Consider the following 18,439-nt stretch of genomic DNA (forward strand, 5'->3'; position numbering starts at 1 on the left):
TGTTTATCCATAAAGAGACATCCTTGACCTTTGGGAGAGAGGGAGAGAGCAGTCATGTAAGGATTTTAAATGGACACCGACATGCACACACACACACACACACACACACACTAATGAGGATGTTGCTGTGTTATGGGATGCAGCTTCCGGACTAGAAGGTTAAATAGAGCCATTTTAAAGCCATGACGGTCACCGTGTGTGTGTGTGTGTGTGTGTGTGTGTGTGTGTGTGTGTGTGTGTGTGTGTGTGTGTGTGTGTGTGTGTGTGTGTGTGTGTGTGTGTGTGTGTGTGTGTGTGTGTGTGCATGCCTGTGTTGGTGTGTGTGACAGACACCATCTTTGGACACGTTGCTGGAGCAACTACATGATCTGATAGGAGCACCTTATCCTTACCTACAGTGCATTTGGAAAGGATTCAGACCCCTTGACTTTTTCCACATTTTCTTAAGTTACAGCCTTATTCTAAAATGGATTTAATCAATTGTTTTTCTTATCAATCTACACACAATACCCCATAATGACAAAATGAAAGCTGGTTTGTAGAAATGTTTGCAAATGTATTAAAAATAAGAAACAGAAATACCTTATTTACATAATTATTCAGGCGCTTTGCTCTGAGACTCGAAATTGAGCCCAGGTGCATCCTGTTTCCATTGATCATCCTTGAGATGTTTGTACAACTTGACTGGAGTCCATCTGTGGTAAATTCAATTGATTGGATATGATTTGGAAAGGCACAAACATATAAGGTCCCAATGTTGACAGTGCATGTCAAAGCAAAAACCAAGCCATGAGGTGGAAGGAGTTGTCCATAGAGCTCCGAGACAGGATTGTGTCAAGGCACAGATCTGGAGAAGGGTACCAAAACAGTTCTGCACCATTGAAGGTCCCCAAGAACAGAGTGGCCTCCATCATTCTTAAATGGAAGAAGTTCCTCTGTGGAGATGGGAGAACCTTCCAGAAGGACAACCATCTCTGCAGCACTCCACCAATCAGGCATTTATGGTAGAGTGGCCAGACTGAAGCCACTCCTCAGTAAAAGGCATGACAGCCCTCTTGGAGTTTGCCAAAATGCCCCTTAAGGACTCTCAGACCATGAAAAACAAGATTCTCTGATCTGATGAAACCAAGATTGAACTCTTTGGCCTGAATGCCAAGCGTCACATCGGGAGGAAACCTGGCACCATCCCTACTGTGAAGCCTGGTGGTGGCACTATCATGCTGTGGGGATGTATTTCAGCGGCAGGGACTGGTAGACTAGTCAGGATCGAGGGAAAGATGAACCAAGCCAAGTACAGAGAGATCCTTGAGTGAAACCTGCTCCAGAGCATTCAGACCCACAGACTGGGGCGAAGGGTCACAGACTGGAGTAAAGGGTCTGAATACTTATGTAAATGTAATATTTCAATTTTGTTATTGTTAATACATTTGGAACAATGTCTAAAACCTGTTTTTACTTTGTCATAGATCGATGAGGGGGGGAAATGATTTAATACATTTTAGAATAAGGCTGAAACGTAACAAAATGTGGAAAAAGTCAAGGGGTCTGGATACTTTCCAAATGCACGGTATTTGTACACACAGTATCTACCTCAATTACCTCGTATCCCTGCCCATTGACTCTATAGCCAAGTTACCATTACTCACTGTGTATTTATTATTACGTGTTATTCCGTTCTATTATTTCTCTATTTTCTTTCTCTGCATTGTTGGGAAGGGCCCGTAAGTAAGCATTTCACTATTAGTTTATCGAGCATGTGACAAATAACTTTTTATTTCATTTAAATACCCCTTGTGTCTTGCATTCCTCTCTACCTGATTCATAGAGTTACCTCTTTTGTGTACAGAAAGAAATCAATCAAATTGGACACTTAACTTAGGCTCCTAGCTCGCTTTTCGCCTTCGAAAATAGCTCGCTAACAGCTAATTAATCATCTTTGGCTAATGGAATCAAAATGAGGTATTCATCATTATAAACAATGTTTCAATGCAGAGCTTGAATAGGAGAGTGGCTCCATGTGTGAACTATGTGCGCACACAGAACATCACCGAAACAATTGCCATAATTGGGCTTTTTCATCTCACTATTATACTGTAGGAATTGTACCCTCAACTCTAAAACTACACTCTCAGAAAAAAGGGTTCTTTGGCTGTCCCCATGGGAGAACCCTTTTTCGTTACAGGTCATTTTTCCCTCTGGAGAAAGGGTTCTACATTGAACCCAATAAGGTTCTCCCTGGAACCAAAAGGGTTCTTCAAAGGGTTCTCATATGGAGACAGCCAATGAACCCTTTTAGGTTCTAGATAGCACCTTTTTTTCTAAGAGTGTAACCAATGACAGCGAGAGCACAAATTAGGCATGTGAAATCCTATCAACAGTATGTATGTATGAGGTGGAAGGACCTGTTACACATGACCGGACTTGGAGCTTCGTAATCATCGGCTTTGTCACCCACTATGCTTCCATCCTTCCACAGATGTTACTTGAGGTCAAATTGCAGGCATTGGGAATGTTGTATTTATTTAACTAGGCAAGCCAGTTAAGATGGAACTCCTCATCACGGCCGGTTGTGATACAGCCCGGGATCAAAACGGGGTCTGTAGTGACGCCTCTAGCACTGAGATGCAGTGCCTTAGACCACTGCACCACTCGTGTGGAAGTGGAATTCTCTGGGAAGGTTGGTCATTCTGAATAACATCCCTCCGATGGTACAGATGTAGGATCTTCATTTGACCACTTTATGATCATTTTCCTGTACAGCAGGAAATGGAGGCTTGTAGTTTATTCAAGTTTAATAAGGCTTCTAAAGGTTGTAATTTCCACTTTTACATTTCTAACTTAATCTGCCGTAATGTAAAATGCATCAACCCCTACAATGAAAATATCCATTTATTATAATCCACATAATAATTCACATTTCCTGTTGCTGCAGGATTATTTTCTGCGAAACGCAGGTTAGCATTTTTCATCATGAATATTCTTCTGGAGGCAGCTCTGCGGAGTGTTCACTAGCTGGCACAGCTAGAAAGTCACAACACCACACTGCTACTCGATTTCTACTTGGGATATTGCTTTTCAACAGTAGAAGTTCAAACATCGCTCATCATTCAAACTGTCCCTAATGCCTAACCTTATCATTAAAAATGTCCTTCAGCGATGGTTAGAACTGTTACTGTTGAAAAGCAATATCCCAAGTATGAAGACAGTAAAGTATAGACAGTAAAGTATAGACAGTAAAGGGTAAACAAACAACAACAAAATCTGAGCAAATGAGTGTTTTTTTTAGTAGGGCATTCTAGGAGTTGGGCTGATGGGAATCTGTGATGTCAGATGAGACTGGGGCACCTCTTTAAATTCAGACCAAAAAGCTAACTGCTGGGCTATTTAAAGGAAATCGCTCCGTTCTGCCTCCAGGACAAGACTCATGACAAGAAACGCCAACCTGCGTTAGAAACTGGTCAAATTAATATCCTATATCTGTAGGCATAGCTCCAAAGCATTGACAGACAGCCTTTCAATAAGCATAAAACACAGCAATCCTTTATGGAAAAATGACTTTCATTCAGATAGGCTGAGATGAGTTTGGAAATATTAGTGATCCTACTGTAGCCTACAATGCTGTCCTGATAAACCATAGCACTAAAATGCAATTATCAGTCATCTGTTGTCTGCTAGCAAACAAATAGCATCTGTCCGTATCAAGCCTGAGCCGTTCCCGCAAATCTAGCCTTTGACGCAGGGATTGAGGGTTGCTAAGGAACGTGAATTCACACTTAACCCCTGTTTCCCTCAACCAACAGCTGCGGCTCTCCTTTCGCTAGTTGTCGCTAATGCATTCAGTTCAATCTGGCCTGACACACACATACTGTACACTACACACACACACACACACACACACACACACACACACACACACACACACACACACACTGTCCAATCTGCTGCGACCATGTATGCCCCATTCAATGAATGCTCTCCCTTTGCCCCAACGCTAAGACAAAGGACATGATGCTTGATTATGGGGCGTGAGTGAGTAAGTGGTTGTATAGGCTAATCACTGGGAGTGGGTATCTATTGATAAAGTAGTGTCTTCCTCCCGAATGGCACCCTATTTCCTTTTTAGTGCACTCATTTTGGCCGTACCTGTCACGCCCTGACCTTAGTTATCTCTGTTTTCTTTATTATTTTGGTTAGGTCAGGGTGTGACGAGGTGGTTTGTTTAGTTTTTGTATTGTCTAGGGTTTTTGTATGTCGAGGGGTTTTGTATGTCTAGGGGTTTATATGTCTATGGTTGCCTAGATTGGTTCTCAATCAGAGTCAGCTGTTTATCATTGTCTCTGATTGGGGACCATATTTAGGTAGCCATTTTCCTTGGGTATTTTGTGGGTTGTTATTCTATATTTAGTTGCCTGTCTGCACTAGCCATATAGCTTCACGTTTTGTTCAGTGTTTGTTCTTTCATTAAAAGAGTTATGTACGCTTACCACGCTGCGCCTTGGTCTCCTCTATACGACGACCGTGACAGTACCCTATAGGGCTCTGGTTGAAGGTAGTGCACTGTGTAGGGAATAGGGTGCCATTTGGGACGTAGGCTAGCTGTTATGTAGAACGCTGTATACAGGCCTTATCGGTGATTTCCAGAACCTCAGTTGCTATTGCAGCCTTTGTTGAGGTTATCAATGGTAAAAAGTAGGAGAGCTGGGTTATTGTGCTTTGTACAATTTGGTGAGGACAACCAAGATGCCCTGATTTGAATATAGAATAGAACCAAAACACAGTTAGCTAATTGAAAGGGCACAACAGGCTAATACCCCATTCACATGACATTATGTACACTGCGTCTACAAAACATTAGGAACACCTGCTCTTTCCATGACATAGACTGACCAGGTGAATCCAGGTGAAAGCTATGATCCCTTGTTGATCTCACTTGTTAAATCCAATCAAATCAACTACAATTTTATTAGTGACATGCAGTGACCTTACAGTGAAATGCTTACTTACGAGCCCCTAACCAACAATGCAGCTTCAAAAAAATACGGATAAGAATAAGAGTTAAAAGTAACAAGTGATTAAAGAGGAGCAGTAAAATAACAATAGCGAGACTATATACAGGGGGGTACCGGTACAGAGTTAGCGTGCCGGTTAGTTGAGGTAGTATATACATGTAGGTGGAGTTATTAAAGTGACTATGCATAGATGACAACTGAGAGTAGCAGTGGTGTAAAGAGGGGATGAGGGGGGGGGCACTGCAAATAGTCTGGGTAGCCATTTGATTAGATGTTCAGGAGTCTTATGTCTTGGGCGTTGAAGCTGTTTAAAAGCCTCTAGACTTGGCGCTCCAGTACTGCTTGCCGTGCGGTAGCAGAGAGAACAGTCTAAGACTAGGGTGGCTGGAGTCTTTGACAATTTTTAGGGCCTTCCTCTGACACCACCTGGTATAGAGGTCCTGGATGACCGGAAGGTTGGCTCCAGTGATGTACTGGGCCGTTCACACTACCCACTGTAGTGCGAAATCCACTTCAATCAGTGTAGATGAAGGGGAGGAGACAGGTTAAAGAAGGATTTTTATGTCTTGAGACAATTGAGACTTGAATTGTGTTTGTGTGCCATTCAGAGGGTGAACGGGCAAGACAAAAGATTGAAGTGAATTTGAACGGGGTATGGTAGTAGGTACCAGGCGCACCGGTTTTTGTCAAGAACTATAACACTACAGGGTTTTTCACACTCAACAGTTTTCTGTGTGTATCAAAAATGGTCAATGGACATCCAGCCAATTTGACACAACTTTGGGAAGCATTAGAGTCAACATGGACCAGCATCCCTGTGGAACGCTTTTGACACCTTATAGAGTCCATGCCCTGACGAATTGAGGCTGTTCTGGGGGCAAAAGGGAGTGCAACTCAATAGTAGGAAGGTATTCCTACCTTTTTGTACACAGTGTAGGCCATTATAGCCAGAACAGTTGAAGGAGCCATAAAATTGAAACGAGACGTGTGTGTTTGAGACCATGGCTGGCTGCTGCAGTGTAGTAGGTGACTGGGGGCCCATTTTTAGAAGCGCCACCTGCTCCCTGAGTCATTGGTAAACACATTCATTCACTCTGCATCTTATTCATTACCAGTAGTCAGGACTCAGGCACACACTCATATTGAAGCTTCCCTATTGCAGATGTGAGTGAGGCGCTAATGGACTAAATTATCTATCTAGATGTAATTCCTAATAGTCATGATAATACTGAAGCTTTCCGTTGCAGATGCTACTGATGTGTTATAACAGATGTGGCTGCACAAGATAGAAGTGAAATCCTATGGTTTGTTCCTAATGCACTAGGTTCTCTATTTACATTATATTTGCAGATAGTAATCAACTCATGTAGTTTGTGCGTCCCTGAGTTGGTTTATATGAGTCATATGATATATTGTACCGTACTGGAACTTTCCTAGTATTGCAGTTCCTAATGATGCGCCAGAATATCTATTTGGATTCCGTTACTAGATTTAAATCATGTAGTTTGTAGTTTCCTGTCCGTTTGTACTTCCCTGTACTTGTTTATATGAGTCACATGATGAACTGTATGCATTTTCCCAAGACAATACGAGGTTATTGGACACCCCCCCTCCTTATATCAATAAATAATATTCAATTAAACTCAAAGTTCATTTATACATGGTTTATACTATAAACATGGACACTATAATAGTATTGTATTATATCCTACACTGTACAGTAATGATGCTTTATCCTAACTGAGAATGCCACGTTGTCACGGACTCAGGCTTGGCATCAATACTCACAACAGGATGATCATGTTGGGTCAGCGATGGTGCACATCAACCACTGACTGTATTTGCCAGTCCTAAGGTCATAAGGTCAGGCACAAAGCAATGAACAGGGAGGGAAATGTCATTTCCTACTCAAACATTGTAAAACGTTAAACATTAGCATGGGCAATTGGTTTTCGCTGGAGGACCGACAGGATTACTGAGCAACTGCTGTTTATGTGAATCAGACAAGTCAGATTGTAGTGAGAGGTGAACTAGTAGGAAGAGGCCTAGAAATCCATAGACGGTCCCCCATAGGCACAGATCTGGGATCAGCTATAGCCTCCCTAAATCATAACCTTTGCCATAAACATGGGGAAACGTGACCTTGTGCTTAGATCGGCATCATGGGGCAATTTACACATTCTAATATGTGACAATCATCCAACTTCATCTAAAGCCGAGCAAGAACTACGCCTATTCTAATGATTGTATTTATATTCAATTCAATTCAAACAACTTTTATTTTCTGTGAGGGAACTTCATGGGGGGAAAACAGGCAAATGTCCCATTCACATGACATGAAAAAGATCTCACATTATAGCCAGAACAGTTGAAGGAGCCATGAAATTGAAACGAGACGTGTGTCTTTGAGAGCATGGCTGGCTGCTGCAGTGTAGTAGGTGACTGGGGACCCATTTTTAGAACCACCACCTGCTCCCTGAGTCATTGGTAAACACATTCATTCACTCTGCATCTTATTTATTACCAGTAGTCAGGACTCAGGCACACACTTATATTGAAGCTTCCCTATTGCAGATGATCCTAGTGAGGCACTAATGGACTAAATTATCTATCTAGATTTAATCCTAGATATTTCCTGGTAGGGACCTTCATGCGTGGTGATGAGTGTTACATACAGTACAAGACGCATAGCAACATAGAACACAAACCCATGCTGTATAAAGGATTAGAAGGGGTTGAATATCATTCTGATGGCACCCCTCTGTCTATCCATCAGACTCTCTGGGCGGTCCGTTCCCCTCCACCACCCACCGATGCCACCACAAGCCCAAGCGCTGCCTGCCCATCCAGCAGTGTGGCGTTGTGGGTGGGGGCCAGAGGAGAGGCCTGGCCATAAGTCCCTTGCTCTTCCACCCGAACACCAAGGGCTCCCAGATCGCCATGGACCTGGCCCAGAGGACTGTCAAGAGGCAGGCCAGCTTCTGTAACGCCATCACCTTCAGCAACAGACCCGTAGCGTTGTACGAGCAGGTCCGGATCAAGGTATGTCGAGATTTAGATGGACACAACACCACACCCAAGGAGGTTTATTTACAGTGTTCAAAGTATTCTAACAACGGTAGATTCATTTTATTTGTTGATTTTTATGAACATTTTCAAGAACAACAAAAAAGCCCATCCCTCAACGAGGTCCCATATCAACATGTTGAACTGCCAGAGAGGCACCAGAACATCCAGTTGTAGGGAACATTTGTAGGATGTTCTATACATGGTGGGATGATGACACCATAGGCTCCAAAGATGGTGACGCAAGATACGGAGAGAGATACTAACACGGATCTGTACAATAGGTGAGACTAGCTTTGATGTGTACAGTATCTGATGTATGCACGGTATATATAATGTAAACACACTAAGTCAGGATGGTGATGCGAACACACACACACACACACACACACACACACACACACACACACACACACACACACACACACACACACACACACACACACACACACACACACACATCTAGCTTATGAGCTTGTCCAGGTAAATCCTTCTTTTAGTCTACTGCTGCTTCCCCCTCCTGTTCCTGTGTCTCCCCAAATAGGCTTAGCAGCTTTCCATCTAACAAGCCAGCATGTCAACACAGTCAAAGCACTGGGTCAATACTGCTTATGGCTCCAGGGCAAGTGGTTGTGGCTTTACTGGGTGTTGGTTAAACAGTGATGAGTGAATTGCAGCAAGCACAACAGTTAATTCAGCCAAGTGCTCTAAAGCAGTGGTTCCTAAACGTATTTTATTTATTTATTTATATATATATTCATATATATATATATATATATATATATATATATATATATATATATATATACATACAGTGGGCAAAAAGTATTTAGTCAGCCACCAATTGTGCAAGTTCTCCCACTTAAAAAGATAAAGATGAGAGGCCTGTAATTTTCATCATCGGTACACTTCAACTATGACAGACAAAATGAGAAAAAAAAATCCAGAAAATCACATTGTAGGATTTTTAATGAATTTATTTGCAAATTATGGTGGAAAATAAGTATTTGGTCACCTACAAACAAGCAAGAATTCTGGCTCTCACAGACCTGTAACTTCTTCTTTAAGAGGCTCCTCTGTCCTCCACTCATTACCTGTATTAATGGCACCTGTTTGAACTTGTTATCAGTATAAGAGACACCTGTCCAACAACCTCAAACAGTCACACTCCCAACTCCACTATGGCCAAGACCAAAGAGCTGTCAAAGGACACCAGAAACAAAATTGTAGACCTGCACCAGGCTGGGAAGACTGTGGGACTGTGGGAGCAATTATTAGGAAATGGAAGACATACAAGACCACTGATAATCTCCCTCGATCTGGGGCTCCACGCAAGATCTCACCCTGTGGGGTCAAAATGATCACAAGAATGGTGAGCAAAAATCCCAGAACCACACGGGGGGACCTAGTGAATGACCTGCAGAGAGCTGGGACCAATGTAACAAAGCCTACCATCAGTAACACACTACGCCGCCAGGGACTCAAATCCTGCAGTGCCAGACGTGTTCCCCTGCTTAAGCCAGTACTTGTCCAGACCAGTCTGAAGTTTGCTAGAGAGCATTTGGATGATCCAGAAGAAGATTGGGAGAATGTCATATGGTCAGATGAAACCAAATAACCAAATTTTTTTAATTCATTAAAAATCCTACAATGTGATTTTCTGGATTTTTTTCTCATTTTGTCTGTCATAGTTGAAGTGTACCTATGATGAAAATTACAGGCCTCTCTCATCTTTTTATGTGGGAGAACTTGCACAATTGGTGGCTGACTAAATACTTTTTTGCCCCACTGTATATATATATATATATATATATATATATATAGAATTAAAAGAAAATGATCTTTAAAACTGATAAATGCTTTCCTCGCCCTATGACAAAATGTGTAGAACTGCAGGAAATACGTTTTAAACCTGCAATATTTTCTCTCCGCCAACAAGAGGGGTGTGAAGAGAACAGTGCTTGTGCCCACAGAAATAGACTTGGCTCGCTCGCTGGGGGGGAACGCATGATGTTCCCGATGCTGCAATGAGGGCCTGAGTGAAAAAGGTTTGGGAACCCCTGCTCTGAAGTACACTTAAACCTCAAGACAATGTAGGCTTTTGTCTTGCATTAGTTTTATTTAGGTACAGTTCAGGGTTTCCGTTAACCTGTAGAAAATAAAGAAAAGCTGCTAAAACATTTTTTGGCTCAGCGAGGTTTTCACTCAAATGTCCGGAGCCATTGAAATACCAGTCGCTGTAGCGTGAGATTTTCTGCTACAGCTCATCAAACAGCTGGTTCGTTGGTGCTGAAGTGAAACGTGCTTTTATAAGCCCAATCATTGTGCAACAATTCTTAATGCAATCGCCTGTTAAAAACAGTTTTGATGGCCACGATTAAAAAGAGCTACTATTTTTATTTCTCAACTGGTAATTGCTTTGCGCTTCCCATTCGCCAGTCAAGTGCATAGGCAACTAGGCAGGCATTAGTGTGTCACACACCACTTTGCAATGAGCTGAAGGCAGTATGAATTTTGAAAACATATACTTAACTGTTTGAAACCTGAACGTTTTACTGCAGTGCATATTATGAGGCATGTCTTACCTGGCTTCGAAGTAGCCTAGCCAAAATCCAACCAAACGTACAGGCAATTATTTTATAAAGACTTCCATATGCCATTGAAACCAGTAGCCTATTCCGCTCATGTTGTATTGTATATATTTTTCTCTGTGCGCTTCTGACAACTGTGTTTTCCTGCTAATTGCATTATGAAACAAACATTTGCATGTTTCCTACTGCCTTGTGCGCATTGCTGCGCTTATAATGTGAAGAAATAATAACGTATCAATATTTTAAGCTAAATCTACATTGAGATGAATTGCCATAATCTAAATGGGATTTCTGTCACTGTGGGTGGACGCCCTAATCAGGTTACGCACCCAATGCATATTGGTCCGTTAAATGTCTTAAATGTCCGGGAAAATGAAAATGCTGCAATGTCTGGTAAATTAAAATGCTGCCTGTCAAAGGTCTGCCACCATATTTTACTAACGGAAACCCTAGTACAGTTATACAACCAAGGCAAGCCATTCACTCAACAAACCAAATAGGCCCATTACTTGCTTTCTTTTGCAACCTGTCAGCATTGTATAGGCCTCGGTCACAAAATGGAATCTCATTGACAGACAATACACAAAGGGAACCTTCAAACTTCAAGGCAACATTTAGACTTCCTTATGAAGTACAATCCTAGACCTTTACACTCTTATGCTACGACAAACTGCTGTAAGACCATCGACCTATCATAGTCTGTCCTCCTTCCACAGATCACTAAGAAGCAGTGTTGCTGGAGCGGAGCTCTCCGTCTGGGCTTCACGGCTAAAGACCCGTCCCGTATCAACCCAGACAGCCTGCCCAAGTATGCCTGTCCTGACCTGGTCTCCCAGAGTGGCTTCTGGGCCAAGGCACTACCTGAGGAGTTCGCCAACGAAGGGAACGTCATCGCCTTCTGGGTGGACAAGAAGGGCCGGGTCTTCTATAGAATCAATGAGTCCAACCCGATGTTGTTCTTCAGTGGGGTGAGAACAGGAGAACCGCTGTGGGGACTGATAGATGTCTATGGGTTGACCCGTGGAGTGCAACTGCTAGGTATGTTAAGAAAGCATGCATGCACACCTACACATACATCTCCATACCATTCCTCACTTCTAGCTTCTTGGTACGGTGATGGACAATGAGAGAATTAGGAGGTTATGGCATTTGGTGATCACCCATGCCTTTACGGTGAGCACCTTATGGTCATACAGAATGTAATGGTGCGTTTTGTCCACTCCAAAGTCATGTCAGGTATTGTAACATGTTTACCTACTGTAAACATAGTGTCTCCTGACTGGGAATGAAATATATTTTCTTAAGGTGGATGAGGTTAGTGATAGTTATTCTAACCTGATGTGAACCACTCTAAGATCTGATGACAAGGTCTTTACAAATGCTATCTATATATGACTAACATTTGGCCCTAGTATGTCTGCACCACTATAGCACATGGGCTGCAAAATAACTGCCCTGCTGTGCATTATCGAGGCATGCAATGCAGCTTACCATACATACCATAGAGATAGACATAGCATACGATAGCCTAGCGTTAGCCAAGGCTTAGCATACATACCATAGCGATAGACATAGCATGCGATAACCTAGCGTTAGCCAATGCTTTGATGTACCCAGGGCCTATGGCATAGTGTGCATGTTTCTGTTCTCTAGGGATTCAATGTGCCAATGTTGTCATCCCGCTTATGATAAAAATAGACAAGGGGGTTGGTCACATGTTCCACAGATAGACCATTTGATCCTAATTGCGAGCCGTGCCAATTGACAGGAGTACAGTGGTATCTCCTGTCTCGGATAGCAGAGGGGTGTGATGTTGGAGTCATTTTATCTGAATCCCCCCCCAGTCCCCCTGCACTCCTAGTCTTGACGGGAGGCAGTGATGACAAGTAGCGATAGAAACCTAGCTGTATTCCTGAACAGACTAGCACGGACTCCTGAGAGTAGCAACGTCAGACAACGGGGCCACAATTTGTTGGCCCAAAGTTCACATTGTCGTCTCGCATTACCGTGACGCCGGAAAGCAAGAATAGCATCGGGGGGGAGAGAAAAAAGTTAACAAAACAAACAAAAAAGATTAAAATGTCAAGAATCATGTGTGTTCCTTTGGCTAAAAGTATATTTCCTACAATACTTGGACAGTTTGAACTCTCTTCTATAAGTCACTTGGGGAGATCCCTGGCGTCTTGGTAAACCGTATGCTGCTCGGAGTGCTGTTACAATCACTCTCTTCAGTCCTAGTTAAATCAACACACAGCCTTTTACAGTCAGGCTATAGCCAGGGCAGCCTAGGGTGCAGAGCTCCTATAGGTCCTCAGGGGGCCTTCTGACTAACATCTGCCCTCAACATACTGGTCGCTTACATCTGAACTGTAACAGTCCTAACATTTTCTTCCCTAGATGTTTGTTTTTTTTACTTTGGGAAAGATTTTATTTTCCTGCTTTAGTTTTCCAGCTACATCCAAAATATATACATCGTGTTTACAATAAAACCAGCGTCCTCTTATCTCTCTGTATACACAGACATGCAGCAGTCCAGCTATTTTTTCCCCCTTCAGTACTGTAGGCCTACACATTCTTATTTAGGCACAGTAATCTCTTATAAGGATTTACATGGAACATTCTACCTTATTAGGGCTTCGTGAAATTTCACGTGACAGGAATGAACGTGGGCCTTATATTTGTTTCCACCTACCACACGCAAACCTCCAGGCTGCCTTCACTTCATATTCCCTATCAGAGGTGGTATCTGTCAGACCAAATCACTTTTTTTCCCCAAGCCTGCCGACACACATTATGTTACATATTCTATTCATTTAACTTAATGGCTCCACTGCACTGTACATGCGCCAGGACACGTCTGTTTAGCTGCTACTGTAAAGTCTAACATGCCCCCGAGGTAATCATCTAAGGTCAGATTTAGCTTTACCTGATAGTGGTTACGGTTAGGCTAAGGAAATGTTTAACTGATCACAGGTTTCTGCTTATTGGGAACGGCACAGATAGAGAGGTACCTGAGGCATCTGTTAGTCATCCTGGTGTTCCCACAGACTACTGTTACGAACCTAGAATAGGTTTCAAACTGTCTGTTCTGTTTAATCAAATTCCAACCCCCGAAAGATTTATTAAATGAACGTAAACGATCCTTAATCACTGAAAAACAAACTCTGTTGCAAGATATGAGCTATTTCAAAACCCATAATTACACACGCACACACACACACACACACACACACACACACACACACACACACACACACACACACACACACACACACACACACACACACACACACACACACACACACACACACACACACACACACACTCACAAACACATAGAAACCGTTATTTACCATCTTACCACCAAAGTGAATACACATGCCTACTTCTAAAAACAAAGTGCATTTTGTCATTCGATAACATCGGTTAAAGTCCCCAGGGTTGTGTTGAGGTCAGCACAAAAGGTTAGGATGACAGGATGACGCCGGTTGCACCCAGCAACAACTTCAAGGCCTCCGATTATTACACATGGCTTAGTGTGATATAGTGTTTTCCACACCTCCGGTTGGGTGATGAGCATAATTTAGGATCCAAGCTCTAGATAATGAAACCCAGACAGGCAGAATTATGGGATGAATAAATCTAGCTACTCTGGTGTTGGCAGCTTCATTCCTCATACACAGACAGACGGGCACCTTCTCTGACAACCATGACAAACCTTCTCTGTCTATCTTCTCTGTCTATCTCTTCTTAACAGCCTTAACTACATACCAACAGCACTAACATTTAAATGACTTCAAACGTGATACATTCTCAGTCCTGTAGTGACTCTGTGTCTTTTTTGTGCATCATGACAAATAAACAAGCAAAGTTGACGAGAGCATTGAACTTAACATACTACACCCGTCCTGCCTGTCACATTCTGTTAAAGGCCCCAAAGCACACACATCCCTGGGTCACTCCTCTTTTCAGTTCGCTGCAGCCAGCGACTGGATCGGGCTGCAACAAACACTCCAACTGGACCGTGGTATCTCCATCTCTTCATTCAAAGACTCGATCGTGGACACTCTTACTGACAGTGGTGGCTGCTTCGCGTGATGTGTCGTTGTCTCTACCTTCTTGCCCTTTGTGCTGTTGTCTGTGCCCAATAATGTTTGTCCCATGTTTTGTGCTGCTACCATGTTGTGTTGCTACCATGTTGTTGTCGTGTTGTGTTGCTACCACTCTGTGTTGTCACGTGTGGCTGCCATGCTATGTTGTTGTCTTAGGTCTCTCTTTATGTAGTGTTGTGTTGTCTCTCTTGTCGTGGTGTGTGTTTTGTCCTATAATTTAATTTTTAATCCCAGCCCCCGTCCCCGCAGGAGGCCTTTTTGCCTTTCGTTAGGCCATCATTGTGAATAAAAAAAAATATTCTTAACTGACTTGTTAAATAAAGGTTAAATAAAAAATGTAATAAAATGAACGTGTACTGGGTCGTTCCACGAAATGAGTGCCTTCTGCATCCCTTTGATGTGAAATGATTTTACTCCCCATCACAATTGAAAGGCTGTCACGGCCCACGCTTCGAATCAACCAATTCATGCGGATGAATTACCCGATGCATGAAAACAGTCACAAACGGGCCGATGGAAACATGAAATGCTGGTCTAATTTTATAAATGCCGAAAGACAATTTGTTCGTTCGACATGGTGGGATCTTTTGTGTCTGCAAAGTTATTTTTGGGAGACATAGTGGTGGAAACGACTTCATGCGCAAATATTGATATATTAACCATCATATAGAAGGAAACTTGTAGTCACGCGATGATATGTTGTGCGGTCCTCCCACTACGACTCGGGAAAGAATGCAGTTTATTAGGCTACAGATGAGATAAGTTATGATGAACTTCACAAGGTGGTGAAAGTGCAAGGTGATGAGCTTGATGCTCCTTTCCAATAAATATCGAGGGTCTTGTTCTGGTAACTAGATTATCGATGCTTGGCTGCCCTTTGACAGATATAAATATTATCGCTCTTTATCCATAATGATCTCATCATGTAGCCTACCCGTACTGTATCTGCAAGCTGTTGGCTAGAGGAGCACATGTGCCAAGTCCAGAGTGGGCACATTTTCTATATAACGCAGCAGTTTTTGTGACAAAACCATCGGTACAGTAGAGTTGAAAAGGCGATGGAAACCCATTTAACTTGTATTTTTTATTTGGTACATTGGAATTTAACAGCAAAGGTTATTTTGTTTATGTGCACTACATTATCACACACAGACTATTATCCGCAACAAGTCAGTTTGATGGAAACACATCTCTGGTGGGAAAATGAGATGGAAACCTAGCTACTGACAAAGTTTTGGCTTGGTGGCCAAACAATGATCTGCATCGATCAATATGTAAAGGGTAATCTAGGAAGCCAAATGATTAAACACTTTGGCCACCCTGTAGCCTAGATGTCACAGCCATTCATTTCTGGAACATTGTCAGTCATTACATGCATTTCAGCAAGCCCTATACCTTTTCCACTTTTTTTGTTGTGTTGCAGCCTTTTTATGTCACTAGACTCCACACAATAACCCATCATGTCAAAGTGGAATTATGTTTTTCAAAATATTCACAAATTAATTTAAAAAAATGAAAAGTCAATAAGTATTCAACCCCTTTGTTATGGCAAGCCTAAATAAGTTCAGGAGTACACATTTACATAACAACTCACATAATAAGAAGGCATGCACTCACTTTGTGTGCAATTACATTGTTTAACCATTTTTAAGGTCCCTCAGTTGAGCAGTGAATTTCAAACACAGATTCAACCACAAAGACCAGGGAGGTTTTCCAATGCCTCGCAATAATAGGCACCTATTGGTAGATGGGTAAAAATAAATAAAAAGCAGACATTGAATATCTCTTTGATTACACGTTGGATGGTGTATCCTTACTTACTCATTTGCCAGAGAGGAAGGAAACTGCTCAGGGATTTCACCATGAGGCCAATGGTAACTTTAAAACAATGACAGAGTTTAATGGCTGTGATAGGATAAAATGTAGGATGTTGTAATTGTAATTACTCCACAATCCTAACCTAGTTGACAAAGTGAAAAGAAGGAAGCCTGTACAGAATAAAAACATTCCTGTTCGCAATAAGACACTAAAGTAACTGCTAAAATTTTGGCAAAGAAATAAACTTTATGTCCTGAATACAAAGCGTTATTTTTGGGGCAAATCCAACGCAACACTAAGTATCACTTTTCATATTTTCAACCATGGTGGTGGCTGCATCATGTTATGGGTATGCTTGTCATCGGCAAGGACTAGGGAGTTTTTTATGGCAAAAAAAAACGGAATAGAGCTACGCACAAAAAAAGACAATTAAATACATTTTAATCCTACTTTGTAACACAACAAAATGTGAAAAAATCAAGGAGTGTGAATACTTTCTGAAAGCACTGTATATGCTTTTTGAGTCATTAAATGCATTTTTAGCAAAAATGCAAATGTACATGTTTTTTAAAATACATTTTGTATTGAGGTCAGCACAGAACACTAGTCTTAAAGCCTTTGGGGATATTATTGCACATGGCATAGTGTGATTTAGTGTTTTCCACCCTACAGTTGGATGATGAGCATAGTTTAAGATCCCAGCTCTAGCTAATGAAACCCAGACAGGCAGAATTATAGGCTAGATACATCTAGCTACTCTGAGGGTGACAGTTTCATTCCACAAACACACACATGGATGGAGAGAGAGAGACACACACATCACACACACACAGTCTTAGATAGACACACACGCACACACCACACACACACCGTCAATGACGACCATAGAAATGTAGATGCGCTTGCCTGCCTGGTTGTCAATCTATCATCTCTCTTAACTGCCTTCTCCTTTTTGGCACCATTAAGCTCACCTTCCCCGGCAATATATGTAGCCATAAACAAGTCCATATCTTTAATGGCGCTGGAATTTGGGAAAGGTGATAGCGTGACACTTCCTGCTAGAGCCTCCTGGGTAGGCACTGACCCAACACTGTTAAAATGAAGTGCTTTGTAACAATGAGCTCGCCACCATCTTGAAGGAGACGGAACCTTAACTTTGCTGGAGTATTAAATCACATCATCCTGAGGTGTTTTGAAATATTACATGGTGTGTTGTAACACCACTAAATCAAGCATTGTGCAACACTTTGCCAGGGACTGGGAGCACTCACAGAAAAGATTTAAAACACTATTTTGGTGTTTCAAGTTCTGTTGAGTGCAGAATTAGATCCCTTCTCTTTTGGTGTAGTTTCCTCTCTCTAACGCTTCTAAACACCATTATGATGTTTTGAATCCTGTCTAGTGCAGATGTAGATCACTTTTTCTGGAGTGTCTTAATGTTTAACGTTCTTTTATATATTTGAGAACTTGCCTTTCTATACAATTTTGGCAGGCTTTGTCAGACCCAACTGAAGGTTGAACTGCAAGAACTTGAGGATTCTGCCTTTACCTCTTTCATTAACAATAATGAATGTGGGAATGGGTGCAGTCTTCGTTGAACCTCATTTTGCCTGACGGTTTTGATAACTGCTCGTCATGATCCATTACACATCAAGCTTAACGTAGAGTTTTCTTTCTTCAAACATGCACACGACATTGTGTGAGAAAAAAAAATCACAAAGTCCAAATTGTTTGAATTACCCACAATCCTCTGAAAACAGAGTCAAGTGGCAAGACAGGAAATGCAAGGTGATTCAAACCAAAGACTTCCAATGAGTTCAATCACTCAATGTTCTCTTTCTTT

The 18,439-nt window shown here is 42.0% G+C and overlaps 1 protein-coding gene across 1 annotated transcript in view; it reads left to right on the top strand.

Annotated features, from left to right (window-relative positions):
* LOC112230109 (E3 ubiquitin-protein ligase NEURL1) overlaps positions 1 to 18,439 on the top strand; it is a 66,249-nt gene that overhangs the window by 10,191 nt on the left and 37,619 nt on the right. Inside the window, exons 2-3 of the mRNA XM_042310756.1 lie at positions 7,786 to 8,051; positions 11,383 to 11,704. Coding sequence (XP_042166690.1) covers positions 7,786 to 8,051; positions 11,383 to 11,704 — 588 coding nt within the window. The remainder of the gene's footprint in view (positions 1 to 7,785; positions 8,052 to 11,382; positions 11,705 to 18,439) is intronic.

The sequence above is a fragment of the Oncorhynchus tshawytscha genome, linkage group LG32 (genome assembly GCF_018296145.1).
Source record: "Oncorhynchus tshawytscha isolate Ot180627B linkage group LG32, Otsh_v2.0, whole genome shotgun sequence".
Classification (NCBI taxonomy): domain Eukaryota; kingdom Metazoa; phylum Chordata; class Actinopteri; order Salmoniformes; family Salmonidae; genus Oncorhynchus; species Oncorhynchus tshawytscha.